At 45.2% G+C, this 26,510-nt stretch overlaps 1 protein-coding gene across 3 annotated transcripts in view; it reads left to right on the forward strand.

Annotated features, from left to right (window-relative positions):
- BSCL2 (BSCL2 lipid droplet biogenesis associated, seipin) overlaps positions 1 to 26,510 on the forward strand; it is a 244,555-nt gene that overhangs the window by 131,892 nt on the left and 86,153 nt on the right. For all 3 annotated transcript variants that reach the window (XM_069645174.1, XM_069645176.1, XM_069645175.1), the window contains exon 6: positions 11,052 to 11,149. In XM_069645174.1, the coding sequence (XP_069501275.1) occupies positions 11,052 to 11,149 (98 nt within the window). The remainder of the gene's footprint in view (positions 1 to 11,051; positions 11,150 to 26,510) is intronic.

Consider the following 26,510-nt stretch of genomic DNA (forward strand, 5'->3'; position numbering starts at 1 on the left):
TGTGGTCTTGTTCCCTGGTAAATGTACTGGAAGAGAGCCCACAAAATGATCACTCGGATCCCCAACGTAACAATCGACTTGATCCCTGGTCCAATGCTATTTGGCACAGAGGATGCGGCTTGGCACTCCGACCTGACCTCCATCCTCTTCTCCTCACGCAAACTATTAATCATGCACTGGAAAGAAGACGAAATGCCGACTAAACACACAAGCGTAACGCTTGGGTGCACAAGCAGACCACTTGAGGGATATAGCGGACACATATATTGATTAATGACGATTATCGTGACGAGACCCTCCTCTTCATTATATATTTGTAAATGCGCACCACTGATGAACCAGGAGCAGGTTCGATAGAACTACATTAACCAACGCGCTCCACAATATAAATCTCTTCAAAACTCGTTGACGACTACGTAGCAAAACCTTGCGCACTACCAGACATCTCCTGCCTGCCCAACTGTATATAATGGCAAACATCCCTACAGTACATGTGTGATATTACTGTCACGGTTACTATAACGGCCACTATCTGTGCTCTGATTGGAGAGAGGATAAAACACTGGACAATGTGGACAATCGGGATGCTGTTTCTCCTCTTCCCGTATCTTCTAAGCTGGCTTAGGGGAGGAAGTGGAGGAGTGGGGGAGGATGAGTGTGGAGAATTCTTACTTGAGCCCAGTCTTTGTGTTAGGCCGACGGGCCTTGTATGTTATTAATGTTATGCAAAATCTAAAAAAGATTGTTTAAAGAAAATAAAAATATAAATATCACGGATGCTGGCATTCAATATAGCAGACTTGTATTGGGGAAACCTCCAGTTGCAAAATGCAATTGTGGCAAAATATTCCAGTGGCGAGATTCAGTGTGTCAAGCTTATTTGGAGGGAGGGAGGGGATGGGGGGGACTCTGGAAGGCAAAAAAGTGTGGCAAAATAAGATAATAGTGAGATTCAAAGTAGCAAACTTATAGTGGGAGTACACCAAGAGGCAGAATACATGTGTGGCAGCTGTAGAGCTGCTCGCTGTAAGAACTCGCCATGGCAGAGTGTACAAAGGCGTGTGAAGCTGGAAGTGTAGTCTGTACGGTTATTGCAGTAGGGTTTAGCTGTTTGTGAAGCAAGATGTGTGGACAGCAGGATAGGGGGGGGGGGAGCAGTTGGTTGAGTGAGCATTACGGGCTTGGTAAGGTTAATTGGCATAGTGGTGGGGCAGGCAGAGTGTCTGATTGCTTATGTACAACATCTATGAGGAGCACAATCGGCACCCCTTACCTAAAAGCTGCTGTTGACTGAAACCAAGGCATCTGGCAGGGCTAGGGTGCCAGGCAAACGGGAGAGAAATTGCCCTTATTCTCTGCTCTGGGAGAGATCTTCAAATATGGTGTTCCAGGTCACATGACCAGCTGGACCACCAATAGGCTGTGGTGAGGACGGGCAGTGGGAGGGGGAGTTGGAGCTAGGTATCGGGGACCCAGGAGCACGGTGAAGGATGCTTTTCAGTAGAAAAAGCACAATAAACTATCAGGCAGGGACTGCTCACGGCCTGCATCCCCTCCTCCTTGCTGTGGTCTCGGGGAAATTGGGTTTTCTGGCCCTCCTCACTGTGTCCTCCTAGAGTTAAATAGGCTACGGTAATGAGCTCTATGGGTGAATAAGATACTACCACTGAATAGTTCTTTGGAGGACCGGCCCCTCTGTACACAACATAGGGGCGTGAATTATAACAGACCGGAAAGTACAATGGGAAGGGATATGGACCACGGTCCATCCATGAAAAACCAGGGGGTACCCCTAACCAGCCAATAACCCACCCTACTAAAAAACTAATGTTTCCACATACACCTCTCAAACCCTGAACTAAACACAACCAGACCTCTACAGCACAACAAACTGCACGCACTTCACTACACCACAACAATGAAACAAACCACACATAGCGTCGCCCAACAGCACATAGCGGCTACCAACCGAAAACACACTTCCGTCAACCAAACTGAAGCTGCCAACAGCACATCACAGCTCTCGTGCTCTTTTCTCCCACTCACTCCTACTAACCAACTCGCCCTCTCCCCTTTGTGCTAGCCTACAGATCCGCCTGAGCACCAAGAAGTGATGACAGTGTGTGGCATAAGAACACTTATGACACTAGTACATACTTGCCAACCCTACCGATTTAGGCTGTAGGATACTGCTTTTTAAGCAGTCCTACCGATGTATTTGCACCAAATACTGATTTTTTTGGTAAAAAAAAAAAAAAAAAATGTTTACATTTTTTTTTTTCCCACGCAAGCTCGGAGTAGTCTTTCAAGGACTTCCCTGAGCTGGCGTAGCGGGAGAAGGCGCAGCATGCAGGCTTTTGATGTAAAAGGCGCACACGGAGGCGGGCTAAGGGCGCCCCTCCGCCGCGGGAGCCTTTCACAAAAGGCGCCATTAGCCCTCCACCACGCCAACTCGGGGGAGTCTTTCAAGGGCTCCCCCGAGCTGCCATGGTGGCAGAAGGCGTGGCAGGCGCCTCATTGTCATTGAATGCACCCGCGGCGGCAGGCTCATTCAATGACAATGGGCTGCTGACGCGCCCTATTCCTATCATTACCTCCTCGCCTGACTATTTTTGAAACTTTAAGATTCCTACAGATTTTTGGTCACAGAATGTTGGCATGTATGCTAGTAGAGTAACTCTGAAAATGGAAGCTGCGTATGAGTAGTCACTCAGAAAATGGTAGCCTGGAGAGCAAGGCGGATGAAGAGCTTAATGCTGACGTGGTGACCACTTATGCCAGGAGCGGCTGCCGACGAACTAGGCCAAGGCAGGAACAGAACGAGAGCAGGTCTGATGAGGCGGCAGACGCATATGTCGGAAGCCACCGCTGGGTGATCAAACTGCATTGGGAGGGCTGGCGCAGCACGCCCTTGTGGCGCGAGCCTTCATCAGACAGTGAGGCCGCTCGCAGGGAATGTCGGCGTAACTGTGGCCTCGGAGCCGCTTGCACGCCTGCGTGAATGGTGCTTGACAGAAAATGAGCAGGAATAAGATTGGCTGTGAAAAGCGGCAAATAAACTCTACAAACACATTGTATTACAAATCGGGGTTGATTTCTCTGTATCGATTGGACTTTCCAAGGCCATCGCCACGAATGCAGTGCTACATGGCACTCGCCGAGTCGCCGCCATCTTAGTTCCCGGAAGTGCATGCAGCACCTCCTGGGGGAGTTTGAGACCAAAAAGGAATAACGCTGGGCACAGTTTCCTAATAAGAGAAAAGCCTTAGCTCAACAATGTTCAGCAAGGGGCTGCGCGTGTCATGTTGATGCAGTTCAAAACAACAAGTTCACTCCCCAGAATCATTTTTTTTAGATCCATCGAGCACACGTTTCTTATGGTCATACGTATACCTGTAGACAGTTGTTTAAACGTGTGCACATTTGGTCGAAACCGACAATTAAATCTACATTTATGTGTATATGTAACTGTGTTTGGGAGGGGGCGAGGTAGGAGGCTGAGCAGGTTGGAGGTGTGGGCTAGATGGGAGAAACACCATTTAAAAAAAATTGTCGAATCATATCGACCAAAAGTGCACAAACAAAGGGCACCCTTAAAAAAAGTCTATTATAAACGTAAAACCCTTTGTCGTCCACGAATGTTAAATTGGAGCCAGGTTAATTTCCCCATTTTTAATGGACAATCACAACAGGTGAGGCACACCGTTAAGCATTGAACCACCCTGAAGCAGGCGTAAACGTATATTGGACGCTGGGTGCACGCGCGTTTCTGATATTTTCTCAACCGCCTTCCGTTAAAGATTTGCTCTCACTCAGACTGCTGATGTTAACCACAAATGCATCCAAATGGTTAGTCAAAGCAGTCAAGGAAAGGATTTTCGAAATGTGGCATGTGCAAAGCAGTTACGTTATTTGGTATTTTTGTAGCACCCACTCCCATTGTTATCACTTCCAAGCGCTGTGAGGGTGGAAGACCGTCGTTTGTGCAAACCTGGAAATAAAAGAGCATTCCATTGCATGCAAGCTGTAATTGGGTTTAGTTGGCTATTCCATTACCAGCATAAAACATTAAAATCATGCAGAGCATTGTGTTCAGGAGCAGAGATGGGTGCTGTGTCATTAACTATGCCACACCTGGACCGCATTTTTCGTCGGACGTGGTTGTGTTCTATGGGTTGCGTTGACAGAGGGGAAATGGGTTTTTAAATAGTCCACCAACCCCTGGGGCAACTGGGTACACTTGAGGGCTCTGCTATACGTTCAAAACAACGGCAGCCCTGCATTCACACCACTGGCTTCTTACGACAGGTCTCTTTTTTTTTCACCAGCTCACACTGCGCCTCTCTCTCATTGGTACGTTGTATCTCACGCAGAGCAAAACCAGCATCTGTGAGTTGGCAGATGAGGGATGGAGGGAGGAAGGGCTAGGCATGCCACTGTGAAAGCAGAACTTTCTATGTTGGTAAGATCATGTATACCATGCGTTTTGTTGTTTCAATATGGGTGGGAGTCTGATTATTTTTCTATTTCAGGGCGATCTTGATTGCAACAACCCGCTTGCAATACATTTTGCCAAATTTCCCCAGTGAGGCGCGGATGATGCGCTGCTTTGGTATTGCTCATATTCCCAAAGCCATGGGGGAGGCGAAAAGACAATCCAGCTCAGAAGGATGGAGTCCAAACACCTCCTCGAGATAAAATGGTCATAAGATGTTAGTCCGGAGTTGCATGTGTTTCTTGGTTCAATAGTCACGTACATATACCCGTGTCTACCCATAACCGTATTGCAACCAGCCACAGTTATCTACTCCTAAACTAGGGTCACTTACGCCACAGACTTCTCACCAGGGCACTAGCCATCATTATAAGCACACTTGAGGGTCTAGTTTTCTGTTATCCTAACTGCTTCCCTGCCCTTGTTGGTCTCCACCTATGGCCAACAAGGCTCACTATATTAGCACTAGTGACTTAAGTTATAGCAACTAAATTCATGTCTGCCCACCAGATGGTGGCTCTAGACCACTCTTAATTGATTTTGGGTATTGTGGGCATGGCCATATGCGTTTTTGCTAGTGTTGTTTGTCCCCTTACAGTGACTGCACAGTCTAACACAATGACTGCATGGTCTAACTGGGTAATATTTATTTTATATATGTAGCTATTGTGCTTCTTCTAATGGTGGTTTCCAATATTGGTCCTTCAGAGGAGTGCACACATTGGTAATTGTTTTTTATTGGACATGAACTTTATTTCTACACTAAATGAAATGTCTTCACTCCCATCTGAACACCATACTTCGTAGAATATACTTAAGTGAAATATTTTTACATATGTATGTTTTAATATTCAGTATGTGATTAGACAGATGGGATCTTCGTACTTTGATATCTAAAAGTCCCTTCTTAATTCCTACCATGTTTACTCCCTTAACTGGGCAAAGTTCCCTTGCAGGGAAGGAATGTGCAGTGAATGTGGCCTGAGGCCACTGGGTGGCCAGTGATGCCATCCTTTGTGTGTATGTTTATATTCTGATTCATTAAGCCGAATTTTCGCCTGTGTAACTAGCTCACTAACAGGTTTTAGACTTTTTTTATTTATTATTTGGGGTTGAGGGCAGCAAGCTTAGTGAATCGGCAGATCTTCCGTCTAGATGTGTGTAGGTGTGCCTTGCAGACTCACCACCCCCTTACATATCTAGCATATATTTGGGGGTGGGGACAGTAGCTCCAGCGCAGTAATCTTTGGAGTCATCCGCCCGACATTTAAAATTTTGTTTTTCATGGATGGCTTCATATTTTTAACATTAAGCAAATGGGGGGATTGTGGAGGAGGGGGGACATTCGGGCTTAATATCTTAAACTGTCTGCTTGATATTTTTATCATGCACCTACATCTTATCAGGATTTGGAGCATTGAAAAATAATTTAGAAACACAAGCTGGCCCATTTGTGATATTCTGTTTTAATTCTTTTTAGCATTCAAATGAAGCAGGGCGTTGTTTCAAAAAGGGTGATCTGCTAATCAGACCCACTTTCATAAATGCTCCGTAGCCAAAATTATACTGCAACATGTGTCTTTGCTGAGATAGTCTACAGACCCCCTCAGCATCAACTCTGCATTGACGTAGGGCACGTTCAAAGATTCATGTGCATTCTTGACAGCTGCTGGAACACAAAGTTCCTGCCCTCAGAAGTGCTTTTAATCTTCAGCAACTCTGATTCATAACCTAATTGTGTAACCTAGTGCTCCTGGTGGAGTATTACTCTTTAAATCTAAGCCTGGTTGAAACATGGTAGCTGTTAAGATCACATAATTTACAGCCACAGCAATTTGATATCAAACAACTGTCTGCTCTGTGAGCAGGGCTACAGCTATGACCGGGCTGATCTGTATTAGTTGTCTGGCCTGTATTTCTCCACAACTGCCATGTGAGACGATGGCCAGGAAGCTGCTTCTTTGATCCAGCTGCAGGCATGCAACACCTTCCTCCCATGGCACAGTAATCCTCCCCATGCAATCTTATGGGAGTCTGTGCTTCAAAAGTAGCATAACAAAGCTACACTGACCAGAATGCTGACCACTGGAATCCCTTTGCAGTAGGCGGACTGTCTCGCAGAGTTGGAGTGGCCAGAGGAGAGAGGGAGGCTCCATTTTGTTTTCGTCCAGGGCACTCTACAGCTCCTGCCAAACCACCATTTCCTGCAGGACAAGTCACTCTGGGTATGATATCAGAAGGCAAAGGACACTTGTTAACAGCATGGATTTGGCCCCTTAAAGCAGGCTTGCTTTGGACCAATCCGCTGTGACATTTTGCTTTTATAAGGAAGTGGGATTCATCTTTGGGCTTTCAAGGCACAACAGATTCATTGAACCTCTGTAGTACAGTCTACTCCAACTTCATCTACCAGAGAGGTGAAGGCCGAAGGCATCCTTGGGAGAGGCAACCGGTTTCCCCCCGCCCCAATCCCTTTCACCATCCCTGAGGAACAGTGGGAGTGAACTGCTGCAGAGCATTTCCTCTTTTCTGGTTGCACTACAACTAGGATCCTGTTTGGCGAAAAGGACCTCCTGTAAGTGCTATCCAACCTCTTGGAATGGAAGTGCAGAACTGAAAGACCCCTGTTGTCCTGGAGACCCTGGATTGGACCTTCCAGCAACCTAGAAGTCTAGGAGCAGTTTGGTTTAATGCTTTGTTGCCTCAACATCGTCCACACTGGAAGCACTTCATACCGCCACAGCAGCTACCGTGTTGCTTTTGGCAATCTACAGAACTTCAAACTGCTTCCTGCACTTGAAACCATCCAAATACTGGTTTGACCCATTGCAACGGACCGCCTTGACTCATCTCGACCTGATTTTGAGTTTGGCATTTTGGCAGTAAAACCAACTCGACCTAGCAGAATCATAGTCTTGCCGCTGATTTGACTGACACACGAATCCATTGGAATCTGTTGGGATAGATGGATTTTTTATCCCAATCAAAAGGAGAGGTTCACATTGCGCGCACCATATTAATGTTATGATGGGACAAGAATGGATCAATATTGTTACAACTTCGCAGTTTTGTATGTAGAATAGTTAATTGAGGTTTAAGGTTACTTTTTGTGTTTGTATCTAGTATGATGCATTTAGATCTGCATACACATAGCAACATAATATTGGAGCACATTGTGCAACTTAGCGCAATGAGATTTAAAGCGCAGAGCTTCATACAAAGTGGGAAAAGGCTCTTGAATGGGAACCCAGTTATGAGGGGATGCCGTAGTTTTGAACACACATACATAAATATTAACATGCACACATGGGAAATATCTGGGTGATTGTATGCCACAAATTGGGGCTGAGGCCTGAGTTTGTGAATTAGATTTCTTGCTGTTCCGAAGACTGGCTGGCCAAAGGGGAAGGTATCGATTGGCAGAGGGACAGCCGTTATAACATGGGAGCGGCTATTTGGAGCTGAAATAGAATGACTAGCGATTGGCCCAGTGCTTTGAGCTTGGAAATTGTTGTTTGAGTGGCCAAATGAGCATCTGCCACCTGGCAGGGTCAATCTGGGGTTATTGGCTAAAACTGTAGAAGGGTGACTGCAATCAAATAGGACTACAGGGCTATGAGAGAGACAAATCGATTAGCAAGAAAGAGTATAATGGGATTGAGGCCAGATGGATTGAAATGTTAGTCGCATAAGGAAAGGGCACGAGAGGACGCCAAGAATAAAGATCCAGGTTGTCGGAGTGTTAATAGAAATTAAGAGTTGGTGCCCGATCAACAGAGCCTTTCATAAAGGAAAGTGCCCATAAATAAACCATGCGTGTCAGATTTTGCATTGCAGGTTTGTGACCAAGTGGAATCCGTACTAAAACTGTATTGCATGCCCATGTTAGGGCTGTGGCTACTGCAGGAAGGAATCCAAGAAGAGGGTTGGGCTTATATTTATGTCTAAGGGTATGGTGCCACAGTGAAGGCAGCCAATGAGATTGTCAGGATTAGATTTCCTTGTACAGGGCTAAACCATTTGAATTTTGTGAGGGAAATGTGGCAGTGTGTAAACTGTTCTGGTAATGTGTATATATACTGTATCTGTTTGGTGGTTTAGGGAGACTCGGGTTAGTTCAATCTCCAAGGACTTGTCTAGCCTCTCCCCAGCGGCCGCTATGAAATAAACTTGCTTTAATGACAACACACATTCACTTCTTGAGAGGTGGGCTATTGGTGCAGAAATCCGAGGCCAGCCTTGACAGATCCATTGTCAAAACCATCAACTTGACCAACCATGAGCCTGCACTTTTGAACCGACTCGCTTAACCGTCGAAGGTACTCCATCGACTTAAATGTCACAGTATCAGCATAACTGCAGCAAAAGGGCCCAGAATCTCAGCTTGACGCTGACGAGCCCTAAAGACCAGACTTAAAGGTACTGTGAAGAATCCCTTTCCCCCGGTCTCCTTATGGGACAAGATGCCCCTGTACTCTACTTTTTTCTACTAAAAACTCCTTGAAGATTTGCCATTTGAAAAACAACTTGCCTGAACAACCCTGCTTATCAACCCAGAAGTCACCTTCAAATTATGTAGTCGGTTTCTTTTACAGTGGTCGAGTTTTAGTGTTTTTAATTGGTATAATAAAATAACCAATGCAAACCAAGTCCTATTTTATGGAACCTTTCATTTGACATTCTTCTATTTTGGAACCATTGTATTGAAGCTGTTTGTCTTGCTACTGTTATTTGCTCACATCCGTCCTGATGATACAGCCTGTCCTACCAAAAGAGGCAAAGAAGGTGTACCTTTTGGTCATTGCCTATTTTATCTTTGATTGGGATCACTTCTGGTTTAGCAGAAATGTGGGGCTGAGCAAGCGGTTTAGCCACTATTTCCCCATGTACATCGTCGGAGTAATAGTCATTTTGCAACGTTAAACTTTTGAGATTGATCTATGGATCCTGCCTGTGCAGAATAACTGCACCCTTTAAACTAATTACATGTAAGTGTCGAAGATGTACATTTCATACTTGTTCACAATATACAAACTCCCAACAAAGTCAGGACTGACTTTGTGAGTTTTCATGTGTGAGATTTAAATTTCATGCATGTATGAACTTAACATACGGTCGGGAGGGTTGCCCAGAGCAACGCCAGTGGTTAAGATTCATTATAAACCTTCCAGCCATCACCTCTTTTTTCGATTTGTCACCCGAGTGGGACGGTTATGCCCAGACGTGGGTCCCGTGCCTGCTGGGCCTAGAGACCCAAACTACTCCTCACTGATGAGCCCCAACAAGGGCGAAACATGATTGGGGATGCTTGTGGTCTCGTGCAGAAGGGATGTGACCTAGCAGTTCCGGCTGGACTGCCCCTTTTGGGGTGAGGCCAAGCCTGATTTGCATATGGTCATTCCCCTTCTGTAATGGCTTGGCAGGCGAAGACCGGTGTCTGGAGGGTTGCCCAGAGCAACGCCAGTGGTTAAGATTCATTCTAAACCTTCCAGCCATCACCTTTGTTTTTGAACTTAACATACACCTGCATGTATACACAACTCAGTTAGATCTCACTTTAATGTTAGCTTTCATACATAACTGACATGTGCATTTCTTATGACTTTATAGTAAACTCATGTTACTTAAACACCATGCACTTAAAACACACACGCTCTTATGCTGATACGCCAGATACTCCTATGTCAAACGCGCACATACCACTCCTACATCATTGTTCTGCCATACTCCTGCAGCATACGCTCCTACACCAATATGGCGTAAAACTGACACTTGAATGGCAGGGACTTGTACACCTGCTGCTACTATGCCATACTCCCCACAAAAACCTTCGAAATAAAATTTCAAAAGTGGTCTACAAACAGACATAACATTAAGGTACACACACTCCATACCACTACATATCCAGCCCTAACACTCCCTTTAAATATTAGGCATGTTACATCATTACCATAGTTTAAGTTTAGACCCACCACCCCTCTCCGTCTGAAGGGCGACACCCCAGCCCAGGTTAAATATCCAATCTCCTCAAGGAACTGAATCAAGAGCAGCTGGGGGAGTCATGCCTTTTTACGTAAAAGCAAAGCACATTTTGTGAACATAAAAATAACCACAGAATTTGATAATTAAAATATGTCTGATAGTGATTCATGCATGCGACTTCTGCTCATTTCAGTTGTCACAGTACTCACCCTAACAGTACAATATCTGCAAGCTACTAGACTTGGGCACTGTCAAAATGTAGATGTGAATGGATGTGTGACTTGGGATGTTTCGCATATAGCTCCTAACTTAATCACTCGGTCTCCCTGCGTATACGCTTCTCCTAAAACCGGTTTGTGTGATGGGGGAGGGGAGAGACCCCACTGTCAGAACTGATCACCCAGGGCGGTTTGGGTCTCCATAGAACAGCGCTTCAGTAAGAACTTTTGCCAGAGTGCAGTCCATCTTTTGCTGGCCCGATTCCTCTCCCTTTATGATCACGCATATCCTGATGCGCGGTGCATCTCTTCTGCTCTTTGCTTCTCATGTGTACTCTCTCTCTCTTACTTTGCAGTATGTCCCAACATTCGGAGCTCTAATCGAGATCCAGAGCAAACGTATTGAGATCTACTCTGCACAGCTCAAGATCCATGCCCATTTCACTGGCTTGCGGTAAGTGCTTCTTCCCCCTCCCCCTGTCCACACCCGAAGTTTGTGAGGCGCTTCATTGGTAACCCCAGGTTGTGGGGTTTATGGAACACTTCAGGTGCAGTCTGCCTCAGTTATGGGTGTTGCTGTGTGCAAAGGAACCACTGGGAAAAGGCATGGGTGTTTGCAAAGTCTAGGTACAGTGGTGGCCATGTGGGTAAACCTTTTTGTGTACACAAACTCGCCTGAGACCACTTCAGGCGTTTATTTAGATCCATGTATCGGGAAAGAACAACCAGAAGTATTCCAGGGTAGCATTTGGGGGCTCTAATTCCTCAAAGGAGTGACTCATCAAACACTTGACAGAGACTTGACTCTAAGAGAGCAACAGTGAAACCCCCCTGCTGCGGGTAGCCCAGTCACTCATGTGCTTTATTTTCACGGGGACTGTGCTGCCTGCCTCGCAGCAGGGGCGCTTCCCCCTGCTACACACGTTTTTGGTTGTTGGAGACCCCTTTCGGCTGTGCAAGAAACGTGCATGTTAATAGGAGGCGTTGGAAGACTGGTCCCGAGGAGAGGGGATGTGTGTATGTATGTATGTTGGTGTTTGTTTTTATGAATGCGTGCATGACGTTCAATTTAATGGTGTGTGTGGGGATACTGTGCTTTTGACATTTGAATGGTTTGGTATTTTGTTTACAGCATTTGTTGGAAACGGACTGGAGAGGTGGAAGGTCAGTTTGCTGGAGTTGACCGTTTTTAATTGGGTATTATTGAATATGTGGTTGCATAAATTCTGACTACACAGGATAATCTCCCTGGAATAGTCACACTGGATATACTTTTATTTCTGTTGCATGACATTTTTTACTGGCGGTGGATGAGGGGGGCATCCTTTATATGGTGATACTGGCATACATTGGTGCAGCATGCAATGACATGTATAGGCACAAACATCTTGAAAATGTTTTATATACTGGCATATATTGTGGGCAAAGCCATCATGAAAATGGCCCTGTGCATCTCTTGTGTTTTTGTTTTTTTTTCTTCATGTGCTACCAAACAAAATTGATTGCGGACTATGGCTTTTTATCCGATTGATCACAAAGTGCTGAAAAAAGCACCATTTTAACCCATTATTTTAAAGATTTGAGAAGGGCAACTCCACGACTCCCTTTTTTTTGGTTCGGCCCCCCCTGCTGCATTTCGTGGCTCTTGCATGTTGGACACGTTTACATGTACGTTGCTCCTGTTCACAAATACACCAGCTGCCGCTTACAAGTTTGTTTAGGGACATGTTATGTGGGATTTGTATAGCACATCTTCCATTTCCAAAATCTTGTTGCACGGATTTGTGCAGTTGCAGAGTTCATGGCCTGTGACCTCAGGTAGTGTTGGGTAGGTGAAGGGATAGCCTGGAAGGGGTGCAGACATGGAATGATCTTCCCTACCAGGTTGGGTGAGGTGTGCAGATTTATGCGCTGCGATTCCTTTCTGGTGGTATCCAGCGTGGGCTATGGTGCCTGCAGGCTACTAGATGTCATCATAGGGAAATGGTGAGGAGGAGGCAAGTATGAGGTGTGGGAGAGGGAAGCATGGGAGGAAGCAGAAAGATGGGAGAGTGTGGGGTGTTGGAGAAGAGAGCACACAGGAGATGGTGTGGTGGGGGAAAGACTGGGTGGTGAGGAGGCTGCATGGTTGGGGACGGAGATGAGGCACTGAAAGAGAGTGGAGGAGATAAAGTGGAGTCGGAGGAGATTGAGCAAAGGGAAACGGGGGACTGGGAGAGGTGTGGTATGTGCATGATGTTGGTATGTTGGGGTTTGTGTGTCTGATGTGCATGGTGCTGGACTGCGCAGTATGTGCTTATTGTGGTGTGTGTGTGTTTTCTTAAACTATGAGCACACTGTACCTTGTTAGTTGTGTGGCTTATGTGCATTTTGACAGTGAAACTGTGCCCTTTACACTGGTTTTAAACAAGGGTTTTGCTCATTTGTCTGAGCCGAGTAATTCAGAGCGGTTTGAGCGCTCTAATAAAAGTGCAAATACTTCTTCAGTGGAAGTGCAAACATAGAAAATAGCAGGGCAGACCTCTAAGTCTGCGCAAAGAAAACGATCTAAAAATCGCAGGTTTCATCTGAGGGTGAATGGATTACAGAACTACTTGCAACTCTTGACCAGGAGATGGGTTCTGTGTTTGCGGAGGTTAGGCTGTGCTCTGTAGCTTCCTTGGTTCACGTGTGATGGCTGTTAGCAAAGGTGGGCCTGCCTCATAAGGAGAGGTGTTTGTTGAAGCGCACCGGATCTAGTATAATCCACAGCTATCTGATCAACCAAGCTGAATCTCCATATTTGGTTTTAGGAAGGTAATAACACTTTTCTTGCAGCTGTATAAACAAAGTGTATGTATTGCAGAAGAAACTAGGTGTGTGACCTGAACCGATGTCTGATCCAAAGCTTTTCTAAAACAAAGGTAGAGTTACAGCAGTCATGTTCGAAAATGTGGTCGTGCATTCCAAAGGCATGGTGATTTCTTAACCAGCAATGAGTGGGTTAGACGCTGCCCCATGTCTCTGGGGACAACCAAACCCTGACTGATTCTCATTTCTTTGTCTCCTGATATTTGACTGAGGAGCTTGTGGTTGCTAGAAAGTGAGGCGAGTACCAAGTCTATGCAGACACTCCAATTGGTGATGTTCCTAGACCTCGTGGTGTGAGTTTCAAATGCCTTTGCTTCCTGGACTATTGTGGTCCTGGACTATCTGTGCTCTTGTCCCTGATTGATTCTTTAGGACTGGAGCCATTTCCGATGTTACTTGTTAGCTTTGGCTGTAGTGGATGTTTATGCAGCAACACACTGATTGGACAATATACCAGCAAGTCCTTTGATCCAGTGGCAGCAGTTCCAAATCCAAAGGTTTGAACTGCATCGCCAGTACCAGGATGGTTTCCGGGTAGATGCGCAGCGGTGTCCGTAGTCCCATGAAGATGAAATTGGTGGCACTGCTGTTTGGCTTCTGTAGAAGGAAAAATCTCTGGGTTGTTCTTGAACATGAGATTAACAACTGTACCTGACAATGGTCGAAACTGCCTTGTATTCAGACCCTTTAAAAATTGCAAAATCAGCCATGTAGTATATTTGCTCTCATCTTCCTGTAATAAACAATGGTTCCATGTAATTTTGCCAAAGTGTATTATATAATTTACTTCATAGTAATTACTTAGAATGTTTACAGTTTTCTTTTTTTTTAATTTAGGGGAGAGGTGCTCCATGCCCCCCTTAACCCACAACGATCTATTTAAATTGAAGTAAATTCGAAGAAATTATTTAAAAGTAAATTAAAGTAATTGCTTACGTTTTACCATGTGATACCATAAACAATATGTGTGCATGACTGTCACTGTGTATACTGGCCTGGCCTTCGGGAACCATGGATGGGGCACACCAAGGAAAGCAAGGAGGTTCTGCAACCAAGTGCAAAGAACATCTTTAGAGTGCTGGTGTATGCAGGCGAGCAGATCTTGAAGTCGGACGAACTGCAGTAAGTGGGAAACAAAGGGAAAATAATTATTCGTGAGGTTCATCCCCACCCACCCCCTTCTTCCTCCTGAGGCAATCAATCAATACGTTTATTCGGAAACAAATTTCCATAAACAACAATACAAGATAAAATACAATACAAAATACATGACATAGTAAAAAAACACATTAGATAAAAAATGGCAAAACTTTAAAAGTGCATGTGTGAATGGCAATTAATATCCTCCAAGGGAATGCTTGAGTAGTCATTAGATTGTCATTGTTCGGTCTAATTTTGAGAGATGATTTTAGTTCTCCTGTGCCAGAACTTTCTCAAATAGTCCACCGAGCCCCATGCCACTGGCAACGTGGCAGCTGAGAGTAAATAGCAAAGGGCTGGTCTGGCTTGGGACAATCCAGCTGACCTCAATAGTGGCAAAAGTGTTTTCCTCCTTAAGTCCGTATATGTTGGACAAAACAACACAAAGTGCAAAAGGTCCTCCACGGGGTACTGACCGCAAGGACAAGCCTGCGGTTGAGCATTGTGAGACCAGTTTTTTGTGCGGGCCCCCAACCATAAACAGTCAAATCGTGCTCTTGTAAGTGCCCAACGGTCATAAGGTTTGTTACTAAATAACAAGTATGGCTGGATAGTGTCTGCGATAGTTAAAACAACATGCCTTCTATTAGCACAAGTGCCTAGTGCAACAGACTCTCTGTTTGACTCAAGGGTGGATTTATACAATTGCTTGTGGGCCCTTACAACACTCTGAGTCAAAAAGGCTGGAGGGCAGATGAGGCTCGCACAGTTTAACTGATTCACACATTTCTCAATGTAAATGAGCCACGGTATTTTCATGGTGGCCGGGCTTCTTAGCAATGCAGTTATGATTTTATGTGAAAGAATGGCTTTCTGATTTGACCATAACGCCAACCAATGCGCAAGGGGGGCCAGTAACCATTCATCACCAATATGGGGGCACCCTAGTTCCAAATGGGTGCCATAATTTGGGGCTGACTGCGGGAGCCCAAGTAGTTTTTTTAAGAAACTATTCTCAACTTTTCCGATGCTTGGAATCTTTTCAATGCCCCACAGGGCAGCCCCATAGTTAGTGGCTGTTTTGGTTTGTGCCCTGTAGACTTCAAGGATAAGCTTGAGTGGATGCCCTAAACAGTCATTTTGAAAACAGGATATGCCACCCAAGGCCTGTCTCATCCTCGTACATTGTTTGTCCACGTGGCCAAACCCTCGCCAGTTCTCAGTAAAGCTGATTCCCAAATATACAAAACTAGTAACCCTGGGAATGGGTTCTCCACCACTCCATATCCTCCGCATCTTAAGGGATCTGACGCCTGTTCAATGTACCTGGATACAGGGTCACTCCTCTTCAAATCGGGGAGACAGCAAATGCTGCATTAACGGCAATGTGCAAAGTCGCTTTCTGGTGGAAGTACTAATCAACATGGGGGGGGGGGGAGAAAAAGCAGCCCTCTTTAGATGCTGGCCATTAGCCCAATCTCTCAGGTTACTGGCAGTTTAGTAGTAAATAATCAAGGAAACTAAATTACCTAAACCAAGTCTTGTGGTCCAAAACATTGTTGCTGCAATGTGTACACAGCTGTGTACACTTTGATACTGCTCGCAGGCCAGAATGGGAAACTCGCTGGCGGCAGCAATCCTCGGCTGTAGAAAAACGTCACGAGACACTTTTGCTCGAACACAACGGATATAAATGGCATGCTCCAGTTCCGGTTTTCGGAAACTATCTGGCAAGACAGGAGCTGGAGAGGCCGCCATTTATAAGTGGGGTGAGTATCAAGACCACAGACGTACCGTGGACCGTACCGGTGAGCCCATGAATGCTGCCAAAGGCTCCTGGGCAACAAATGACTAATTAGGAACCTGAATTTGGTGGTAGGTTAAAAATAAAATGACAGTATGTCCCTTTCAAGGGCCCCCTTTAACAAAAACGTGGTTAAGGTTCTTTAATCAAGGTTTCCTTGGATTTGCTTGATGGAAAAATTTTGACTAAACGAGGTGAAAAGACATTCTTGGCCAAGACACGTGTTCTATCTTCTAACCTTTGCTCTAGCACAGATACCAACAACCTCGTAGATAGTGTCTCACAACTCCGTGGCCCACTTCTTACAACAAGCATACCTCTCCACCTTTTTTTTGCGTTTTGAAGACACCAAAGTGTCCTGTTGTCATGGCATCATTTGAGGAAGCCGGCTTGGATCGCTTTGGTAGGCAACCACAATTTAGTCCCGTGAAATAAGACTGTGTTTTTCCCGGAGGAGAGGGTTTTCCTCCAGGAATTGTTGTTTCACAGAGCTTCTCTCCATACCCTTCTAGTTCGGATTGAAAAATGCAGAGGATTTGAGACGTGGTAATAAACGGTAGTCCCCAACATGTTCCACAGGCATCTGGTACTTTCGAGAGAATAGCGCCGGGAGTGTAGTTGACTTTGAAATGAAAGCGTGAAAAGGAATGTATCCAGCGGTTTTGTCCCTGGTTGATGGATCAAGCAGTGCGTAAGAATTCAAGCTTCCTGTGGTTCGTGATAACAAGGATGGGATGCGTTGCTCCCTCTAAATGATGTCTCCTGGTAGTGAAAGCTTCTATGATGGCTAATATCTCTATCGAATATGCTGTAGTTTTGTTCTGCAGCATTGAATTTCCTGGAGTGATTGCTGTAGGATGAGTTTGGATCGTGGATCTGCTCGGGACATTACAGCGTCTACTGCATAATCGGATGCATCAGCTTCTACCACTTATGGGAATTCTGGATTGGGAATCATTAAAACCGGGGCAGTAGTGAAATTCAACTTCAAACAGTCGACGTCTTCTTCAGTAAGATGGTTCCATGTCAAGATATGTCCCTTAAGGGCACCAGGATCTGAGAGTACTGAGCAATGAAACATCTATGAAAATTGGCCAAGCCAAGGAACCTTTGCAGGCCCTTGATGGATGTGTGGATAGGCAACTCCAGAATAGCGTTGATCTTCTTGGGGTCCATCTCGATCTTTCCTGGGGACAGGATGTAACCCAAATATGCCCCCTTCTGTTGATGGAACACATTTTGAGGCTTTAGGATAGAGGTGGTGTTTTTTTAACCGAGATAATACTTCCCTTACATGCATTATGTGTTCTTCTTTAGAGATTGAGTATATCAAAATATCATCAAGGTAGTCTAGTATGTCTCTGAAGACATCATTCAGGTAGTATTGGAAGGCTGAAGGAGTGTTACATAACCCAAAGGGCATACAAAGGTATTCTTAATGCACACAACGGGTTCAGAATGCAGATTTCCACTCATCTGCTGCAGCTTTCCTCACCAGATTGTACGCACGTTTTAGGTCATGATTAGTATAGATGGTGCTGTGCCAGGCCTGATCCAGAAGCACTTGAATTAAGGGTAAGGTGTTTATTTTTTTTATGGTGATATCATTGAGTTGCCTGTAGTCCATGCATGGTCTGGGTTCGGTTTCGTCTTTCTTGGGAATGTAGAATGTAGGTGCTCCTGCAGGAGAAGTGGAATGGCGGATGAAACCCTTTTCTATGCTATCCTTGATGTATTGTTTTAAGATAACATGCTCTTTTTCGGTCAGGGCATAGTTCCTTCCATAGGATATCTGAGCACGGGTAATAACTTGATCTTCTGACAATCGTTCTGACAATGAGGGGGTAGTCTGTTTGCTTCCATGGGGTTGCACATGTCTGCATAGTCATGGTACGCCCATGTATGTCGGTTGGTTGGGTTAAGGCAGTACAAGGTTGTTTCTCCAGTAGTATCTTTTCTTTGGTATACATGACTTGGCATGTTTTCCAACAGTTACTTCCTATGAAGTTGTTTTCTGTGCTGCAAAACGGTCAAAGGGCTATGAATAGTGAACCATGGTATCCCACGAATTACTTGAAAATGGGGGGCAGCGACGATGGAATGAAACTGAATTGTTTCTTGATGTCTCTTGGAACATATGATCAATGGAATGGTCTGTTGAGTGATGGGTCCGGAGGTTAAATTGGAACCATCGACTGAAATAATGGTTGCAACTAGTTATGATTAATGGGATGGGCATCTGTTATATAGCAGGCAGGACACGGTAAGGATTTCAGCTGAAAGGTCTTCATTTTATGTACAAATTAGTACTGTCCCACAAAGAAAACAAATATTCACAATGCTGTGCCTTCCTTTTCGTCGGGTTGTAAAAACGAGAATTCAGCCTTCAATGGTCGTTAACTCACGGTTCAGCATGATCGGTACTAAATGTAGAAATATAAGGATATAGACCTTCAGAGTCTTCGTGAGATTCAGCGATCCGCTGCCTTCCGGACAATAGTACACCTGATGCAGTTGTCAGGAATTTGCCACTTTGGAATCTCGAAAAAGAAAAATCGACTGAAACGATGATTCTCTTCTGCAATCTTATTCTGGCATGCCGTGAGCTTCTTAGGACTGGAGTACGGGCAACCCCGCTGTTGGGTCCTTTCCGTATTAGTAAGCCCACTCGTAGCGAGCCACGTCCTCAGTCCACTCCTTGTGCTGCATTCCAGTCGGGGAAAAGAGAACAACCAGCAAGCGGTTAGTGTAGGTTTTGACCTCTTCCACCCCTCACCCTTCCCTCCTTCAGGTGTTTTCACGCGCAGTCCTCTGTCTGATCCCCTCCCCTCTCCATTCCCTGTTCCGCCATGTCACCGGTTTCTCTCCTTGTTCACCCGTTCCTCTGCCTACCCTTCATGGACTTCTGATTCCCGCTGCACAGCCCCCACGTACGTAAGGTGAGTGTAGAGGTTTGTACTGAGTACAGGTTTTACATGTTTTCAATTTGTGTACCGACACTTGTCTGGGGTAGCAATGCATGCTGGGACCTGTAGTCTGCCTGAAACTCTCCTCAGACTCCATTCTGGTAAACCTGTGGGGAAATTGCTTGATATTAGTAGGGAGTAGTTTTAGAGCCCTCTTCCCTCGTGCTTTCCGATCTCTTAAGCACACCTCACAGCATCCCATGGGCAAAAGAGGCATTGATAAAGTTACTTGTGGCACCGCTATCGATCATGGCAAACACATCTATCCATTCCTTAGAAGCCCCCCTATGAGGGTAACCAGAATTATGAAATGCCTTGGTGGTTGCATGGGTATACTTGGGATTTTCAAGGTAGGACTTGTCGATCTCTCCCTTTTCATGGACGTGTACTGTAGTTTTCCGACTTAGGAACGGGTCTTTTTGGACAGGCTCTTAACAAATGATCATGGCTGCCACAATAGAAACCTAGATTGCCTTTCCTTCTCCTTTCTTTCTTCGGGTGTGACCAGACCTCGTGTACTCCCGAGTTGAATGGATTCACCTTCTAGTACGGGAGGAGGGTTCTTACGATCTAAGGGAAATGGTGCTTGTCGCCACTCTGAACATCTGTGTTCCCCTTTTCGGTCCTGCCATCTCTGATCCAGTCGTTCAATCAATGCTATGCATTCCTGTAGGGTAGCCGGAGGTATTGCGACCAACTTGGCTAAGGACGTCTTTATGGTTGTCTCTTATTCCTCTCTGAAAGATTGTTAGTTGCACAGCTTCAGGCCAGGTAGTCTGTGATGCTAAGTTCCTGAATTGAGCAATGTACCATAGTAGGTCCTGGTTTCCTTGACGTAGATCCATGAATTCATTTCTGAGTGACTGGGCAGCATACTGCCCACTGAACATGGCTTGAAAGGCCTCAAAAAGGTAATCATATTTGTTGAGGATTGGATAATTAGTATCTACGAAAGGGGTGGCCCAGTATAGGGCGGTCTTCTCCAAAGTTGATAGAGGCATACAGTGTAGGGGGATACACTGGGTACTGAAGGCCTTCAATTCTTTAGGATCCGTCCCGTACTTATTGGGCGTGGGTATGTTGGGGCCCACTCCGGGTGCAGGAAGAGTGGCAGGGTTCAATGAAGGTCTAGAACAGTGTCACCGCACCCTGCTCCCAGTATAGTCCCTGGGCTCCCACCTGCTCCATCAGTCTCTGGATTCCCTCATCCAACTCTTAGCCCAGTCCCTTGCCTCTCCCTACCCCACCCACACACCCAGACCCTGGACTCTCCCAATCCTGCTCCCACTACTATCCCTTGGCTTCCGCCATCCTGCTCCCACCACAGTCCCTGGGCTCCCCCCATCCTGCTCCCAGCACAGTCCTAGGACCAGCGGCGACTGGTGAATTTTTTAAGTGGAGCAGCATACATATTTTCCCCAGATAAATAGATTTAAATAATGGTTCAAAGTGCTACATTTTAGAACAGACTTTTTAAATGAACCCGGTTTACCACTCTTACCTCCATCCCCAAAGTGTATTAATACGTTTTTCTAGAACAAGTTTTATCATGTGAGGCAGTAGAAGGAAACGAGGTGGTTTGTCCTGGTTGAGATGTTTGTTTTAATCCCGCAGTGTGAGTTGTCTTTTAGTATTGCAGTGCAGTTTTCTATTCTTGTGTGATGTAGGCTTCTTTCAATCCTTCAGTGCTGGTCGCTATTCAGTATTTTATTGCTCATGTCATGTTCTGGCTGAAGTATCTGTGGGACACTTTTACTTATGCCCTCTCCTGTATTTAGGTGCATATGTTTTAGTCTTGCATCCATTGTCGGCTTTCAAATTTGCAATGCTGGTGTCCTGTGTGAGGTGATTAATTGATTGTAGTCATGTAGTTGGTGTTCCCATCGAGCATTGCAGTGATGGTGTCCTGTCTGGTACATGGCACACTTGTTTCAGTCCCCCCAGTGGAGATGTCCTCTCTGGTGTGAGTTGAAATAATGTATCTCCAGCAAAAGCCACCTGCTGAATAGTGGTGTGCCTGAGCAGATTTCCCCTTTGAAATCTCTGTTGGAGCAATTTAAAGTTGCACCTAATTGTGATAAACCGTGCCTCCTGATTTCCAATGGAAGAAGCCCCACTAAACCTATTATGCACATATGAATCCAAGAGTGCAAGTGCCCGGTGCTATCAAATGAACGCTTGGCACCACATGGCTCCTTATACACAACCTATATATATAAAACAACATTCTGAAGTGGCTGCTGGCGACATCAAGGTACAATATAAAACTCACAAATATTTGAACTGAATGAATAATTTAATCAATTTCTCTTTCATTTACAATGCACTAACATGCAGTCTTTACGAACCTAAGCTGACACGATTAAACAAGTCGTGATAAAGCCCACAGTTTAGGTTTTAGTGTGAAAAGGAGATGGGTCTTTGCAGACGCTACCTTAACAGTGGTATTCATTTTTTTTTATAACACGCCGAATACCATACCTGAGTTTGGTTTCTAAGCGCGGATCCAGGATTCGAACCTCTGGTGCTCTGCGTGGTCTTACTTCCAGGACCAGCGTGTTGTCCCTGTGCTATCCTCCGTTCTGTCCATAAAATGGCGACAGCTGGCGAATCGTGCGAGTACCTGAGCATATACATGGCAGTGATTGGCAAACTGTTTAATGGGCATAAAAAGCCAACACTGGCTTTGCCAAAGCTTGTTTTGTTTGCCATTTTTTTGTGGCGAAAAGAATTATCAAAGCAGATTTCATTTTTTTAAAGCTTTGAAAATATTTCAGCCAGAGAATAAAAAAAGAAAAGAAAACAGGAAGCCCTAAATATGTTGCTTCAAGCATATGAAGGTGGGTATCCGGTAGAAAGACCTATCACGGATGCAAATCCCTTAGCTTGCTCAGCAATCTCCCTCTTTTTATGGTGTTCCTCAAATCGCCTGCATGTTCAAAATCACACTTGACTAATGTCATGGTTTAACAGAACATGCAAGGTCTAATGCCCAATAGTGTAGAGAGCTACAATACTGTATCCTGTGGCCATTGTGCCAAATCTGGTCTTCAGCATACAATATATATTGTGTGTAATGGTACCATTTACCTGCATATGGTTATCATTGCACTAAATTTATTTCTGTCTAGATATTTAGTGTAAACAGTACCATTCCACACGATATTCATTGCATGCTGAAGACCAGATTGTTTTTTTAGTCCTATGACAAAAAAAGCCATTTCAAAATAATTCAGACTGTGTGTGTGACCCCCTGCACATGAGGCCGTGGCCCCCCCCAGGGGATTCCGCCCCACAGTTTGAATACCGCTGGAGAAGCTCCTGCTGCCGTTTGACCACTGGGTTGACCAGCGGGTCCTCCCTCTGCACCTGCTGGTTAGAGGACTCGGTAAAATCAGGGCGTCAAATGGTTTGGAAGAGAACTGTGTTCTCTTGTCTAGATGTATTAACCTCTGTTTGGAGTTTAAACATGGAATCTGTCAACTCCTGTATGAAGCACTCCATGGTCCAGGAAGGTAGGTTGGTGCACTGAGAATACTGGCCTGGCCTTGGCGACCATGGAGGGGGGACACCAAGGCAAGGCAAGCAAGGAGGTTCTGTGGGAATAGACCACAACCCGCTTGCATTTCCTGCCCTGGTGCAAAGACAATCTTTAGAGTGCTGTTGTATGCAGGCAAGCAGATCAAGTCGGAAGAACTGCCTTAAGTGGGGAAACAAAGGGAAAATAATTGCTTGTGAGGTTTGCCCACCCCCCACCCCTCTTAAGGTAATCAATGTACCTGGATGGAGGGTCACTCCTCGCTCTTCTGTTGTAATGTCAAAGTGCTATAAATAGTGTTAAAAAAAACATTGGGGAGACCGCAAAGTCGCTTTCTGGTGCATGTCCTGATCGCCGTGGGGGGCGGGGGGAGGCAGCACTCTAGATGCTGGCCAATAGCCCTATCTCCAGGTTAGTATGAAATAATCAAGGAAACTAAATAACTAAACCAAGTCCCGTGGTCCTAAATGTTGCTGCAATGTGTACACAGCTGTGCACACTTGATACAGCTCAGAGAAAAAGGCTGTAGAAAAATGTTGCAAGGCGCGTTTGCTAGAACAAGACCGACTATACGTACCATTCTCCAGTTCTGGTTTTCGGAAACGACCTGGCAAGATAGGAACTGGAGAGGCTGCCATTTATAAGTGGGGTGAGTATCAAGGCACTGACCTTACCGCAGACCGTACCATGAAGGCTGCCAAAGCCTCCCAGGCAACAAATGACTAATTGTGAACCTCAATTTGGAGGTAGGTTTAAAAAGCCTGACCATGACAAAAATGCTTGTCAGGAAGAGAATTCTGGAACAAATGCTGCATAAGAGCACGTGCCATTGGTACCACGTTTTGTGGAAATAGGCCATTCAGAGGAAGACTTTACATGGACAGTCTTGTAAAGGCACACCTCCAACAAGAGGCAGGAATTGATCCCAAATGGTATTTAGATGTGGGCAGAGTTGTATTTTTAGGTTAAATCTAGATGAAGAATATCTAAATGTGGTAATTCAGTGGCAAATTTTCGAGCATCAGCTTGAGCCAGTTGTTCAACATTCATTGGTAGACCATCGAGGAGGGATTACACACAACAAGGCTTACATAGGCTACATGAGCATAAGCATCTTAAAGACATGACATCTAGCAGAAACTAGAGGAGCATAAATGAGAATATACTCCAAACCACCACCTTGTATGTGTGTCATCTTTCAAATGTGCACATTCTGTATCTGCGAAACAGTGTCATCCTTCAGTGGTTCATGAATGATTTGTGTAAGGTAGTGCCCAACGCTGTTGGACACGTGCAATGTCAGTCGGTCAATATGAGGTCAATATGTCACTGTCCATATATGAAAGTAGCCTGGCTCTTCCAGGAGTGTCTCCTGAGTGGACAATGGCAACCTGTCTAAGAATGTTTGTCTAGATGACCAGCGAGAAGGGAGTATACCTCTAACAATGCTTACATAAGTAACCTCAAGGTAAGCATCTCTGAAGGTGGTCGTGTTACATCTAGCTGAAGTTATGGGCATTAATGAGAAAATACTCTGAACCACCTTATCGTACATGATCATTTTTCAAAGGTGTATACACTTGTATAGCTGTGCAAAACTATAGGTAGGTCCCTTTGACTCGTGAATGATCTATGCCATCAATTCTAATGATTTTTGCCTAGCATTTTGGATGGCAAAGCCCATGAATATTGCGATGGAACGGTTTAGACCACATGATACACCGTATCCTTTGACCTGATGAATGCAATAAATAACTAAATTGTAGAAACAATCGAAAATTTCCTAAAACTATTGAGAAGATTCCCCCTTGTTGCATGTTTGGCCTATACAAACTCTCTGGTAACAGGATTAACGAAGAGCGGTTTCCCACATGTATAAGGGCGAGATGGAATTTTTTTTATTTTTACCTGTCAACATTTCTTCTAATGCACGTCTCTGTTTTCTCTTGTCGGATTTCAGTTTTAAGTTTGTATAACACCCTACACGCAGATTAAAGGTTCCTATTTAATTAGTGGTGAGAGTATGCTATCCCCTTTTACAGGGTATTGCACACACTCGTCATTCTAGTGTAAAGACTCTTAACATTGGCAGTTCAGTTTAATGCATTTTAATTGAGGAGTGACCTACCTTTTGTGTTTCAACTCCGCTTTCCTCGGTATATAACTTACACCTTGGAATGTTCTCTCTTCCGAGTTAGTGTGGCACTGCAGGACACCAGCTTTGAATTGACTGATGAAAGGCAGTCATGGGAAGAACAACACTGAGGTGGGCATCTACAGCAACAAGGTTGCTCCCAATTACTAAGCAATGAGCCTGCATGGCTACAGTGCTACTTAATGCTTTGCATTCATGAGAGGTTGGTGTTCCTGTGAGCAGGTGCAGCAGGTACAGTATACCAGTGCTTTAGGGACACTCTAGAGTTGCAGCTAGGGTTGCTCAAGATTGCTTGGGTGTAGTGGATAAGTAGAGGTTCCTAGGCATGAACCTGCACTTACAATGAGCTGCAGGGTTGTTGCTGATGTTATCTGTGCAGGTCCCTCATGTGGATCTGTGGGACACTTTGATGGTCCTGATCCACCCCGTGGTCTGTGCAGTGGCAGCAGGCTCTTTTGCAAGTAGGTCCCTCCTTTTGGAGCATTATGTTGGCATACAGAATCACACGCACAGGAACAAGACTACTCCAAAGGCCCTCTGAGGAAGGGGGACTTTGGCCAAGCCCTATTATGGGAGGTCGCTGTTCTGGCCTGCCACTGAAGGTCAAAGACCCGGTGAAGCGCAGAAGGTCCCTGCTACTGTAGGGCAAGTGCACCTCCTTTGCTTTGCTGCAGAAAGCATCTGCATTTGACTGCAGAAATTCAATGTGTATTGGGTCAAGAAAGACAAACTGAGAAAAGCGTCTCCTTAGCCAGTGAGCCAATAATGCATCTCAGAAATAGGAGGTCCTTTGCAGGAAACCCGCTGTGTCCGTAGCGCGGATATTCTCCAGCGCTTTCTTGGAAGGGCGTCTTCTATAGGGGTAGTGGGTTCCACCCAAGCAGCACAAAATACAGTGAGGCAAGGGGAATTTGCGCTAATTGCTCGTGCAAAAGAACCTTTTGTAAAAGACTTACGTGCAGAGCCGTATGTCTCTGTGGGGGATCAGTTGGTAACTGTAACAGACATTTCAGAGCAGCATAGTGGGGGAGAGTGGGAATGGTTACAAGGCAGACAAGCTTCGGGAATAGCCGGGGGGCAGCGTCTTGGGGTCTGTAGAGATGGGCACGCCTTCCCCCTTCTGCTGGACAACAAGACTCAGAACTCTGGAAGTGGTCACACTTTGTGTCTAAAAGTAGTTGTTTTGAATACTAGGCCACTTCTTAAACATGCATTAGAAGTAGCAACCTATATTAGTGATCAGGATGTTGACATATTTGCACTTAATGAAACCTGGTGCCATGAGGCAGCAGGTCCTACCTGAGCATTGGCCATTCTGGTTGGATATAATGTGATCCGGCAAGACAGATTGGAGGGGGAGAG

This window comes from Ambystoma mexicanum, chromosome 2p (genome assembly GCF_040938575.1).
Source record: "Ambystoma mexicanum isolate Mex_15411 chromosome 2p, UKY_AmexF1_1, whole genome shotgun sequence".
NCBI classification, from domain to species: Eukaryota; Metazoa; Chordata; class Amphibia; order Caudata; family Ambystomatidae; genus Ambystoma; species Ambystoma mexicanum.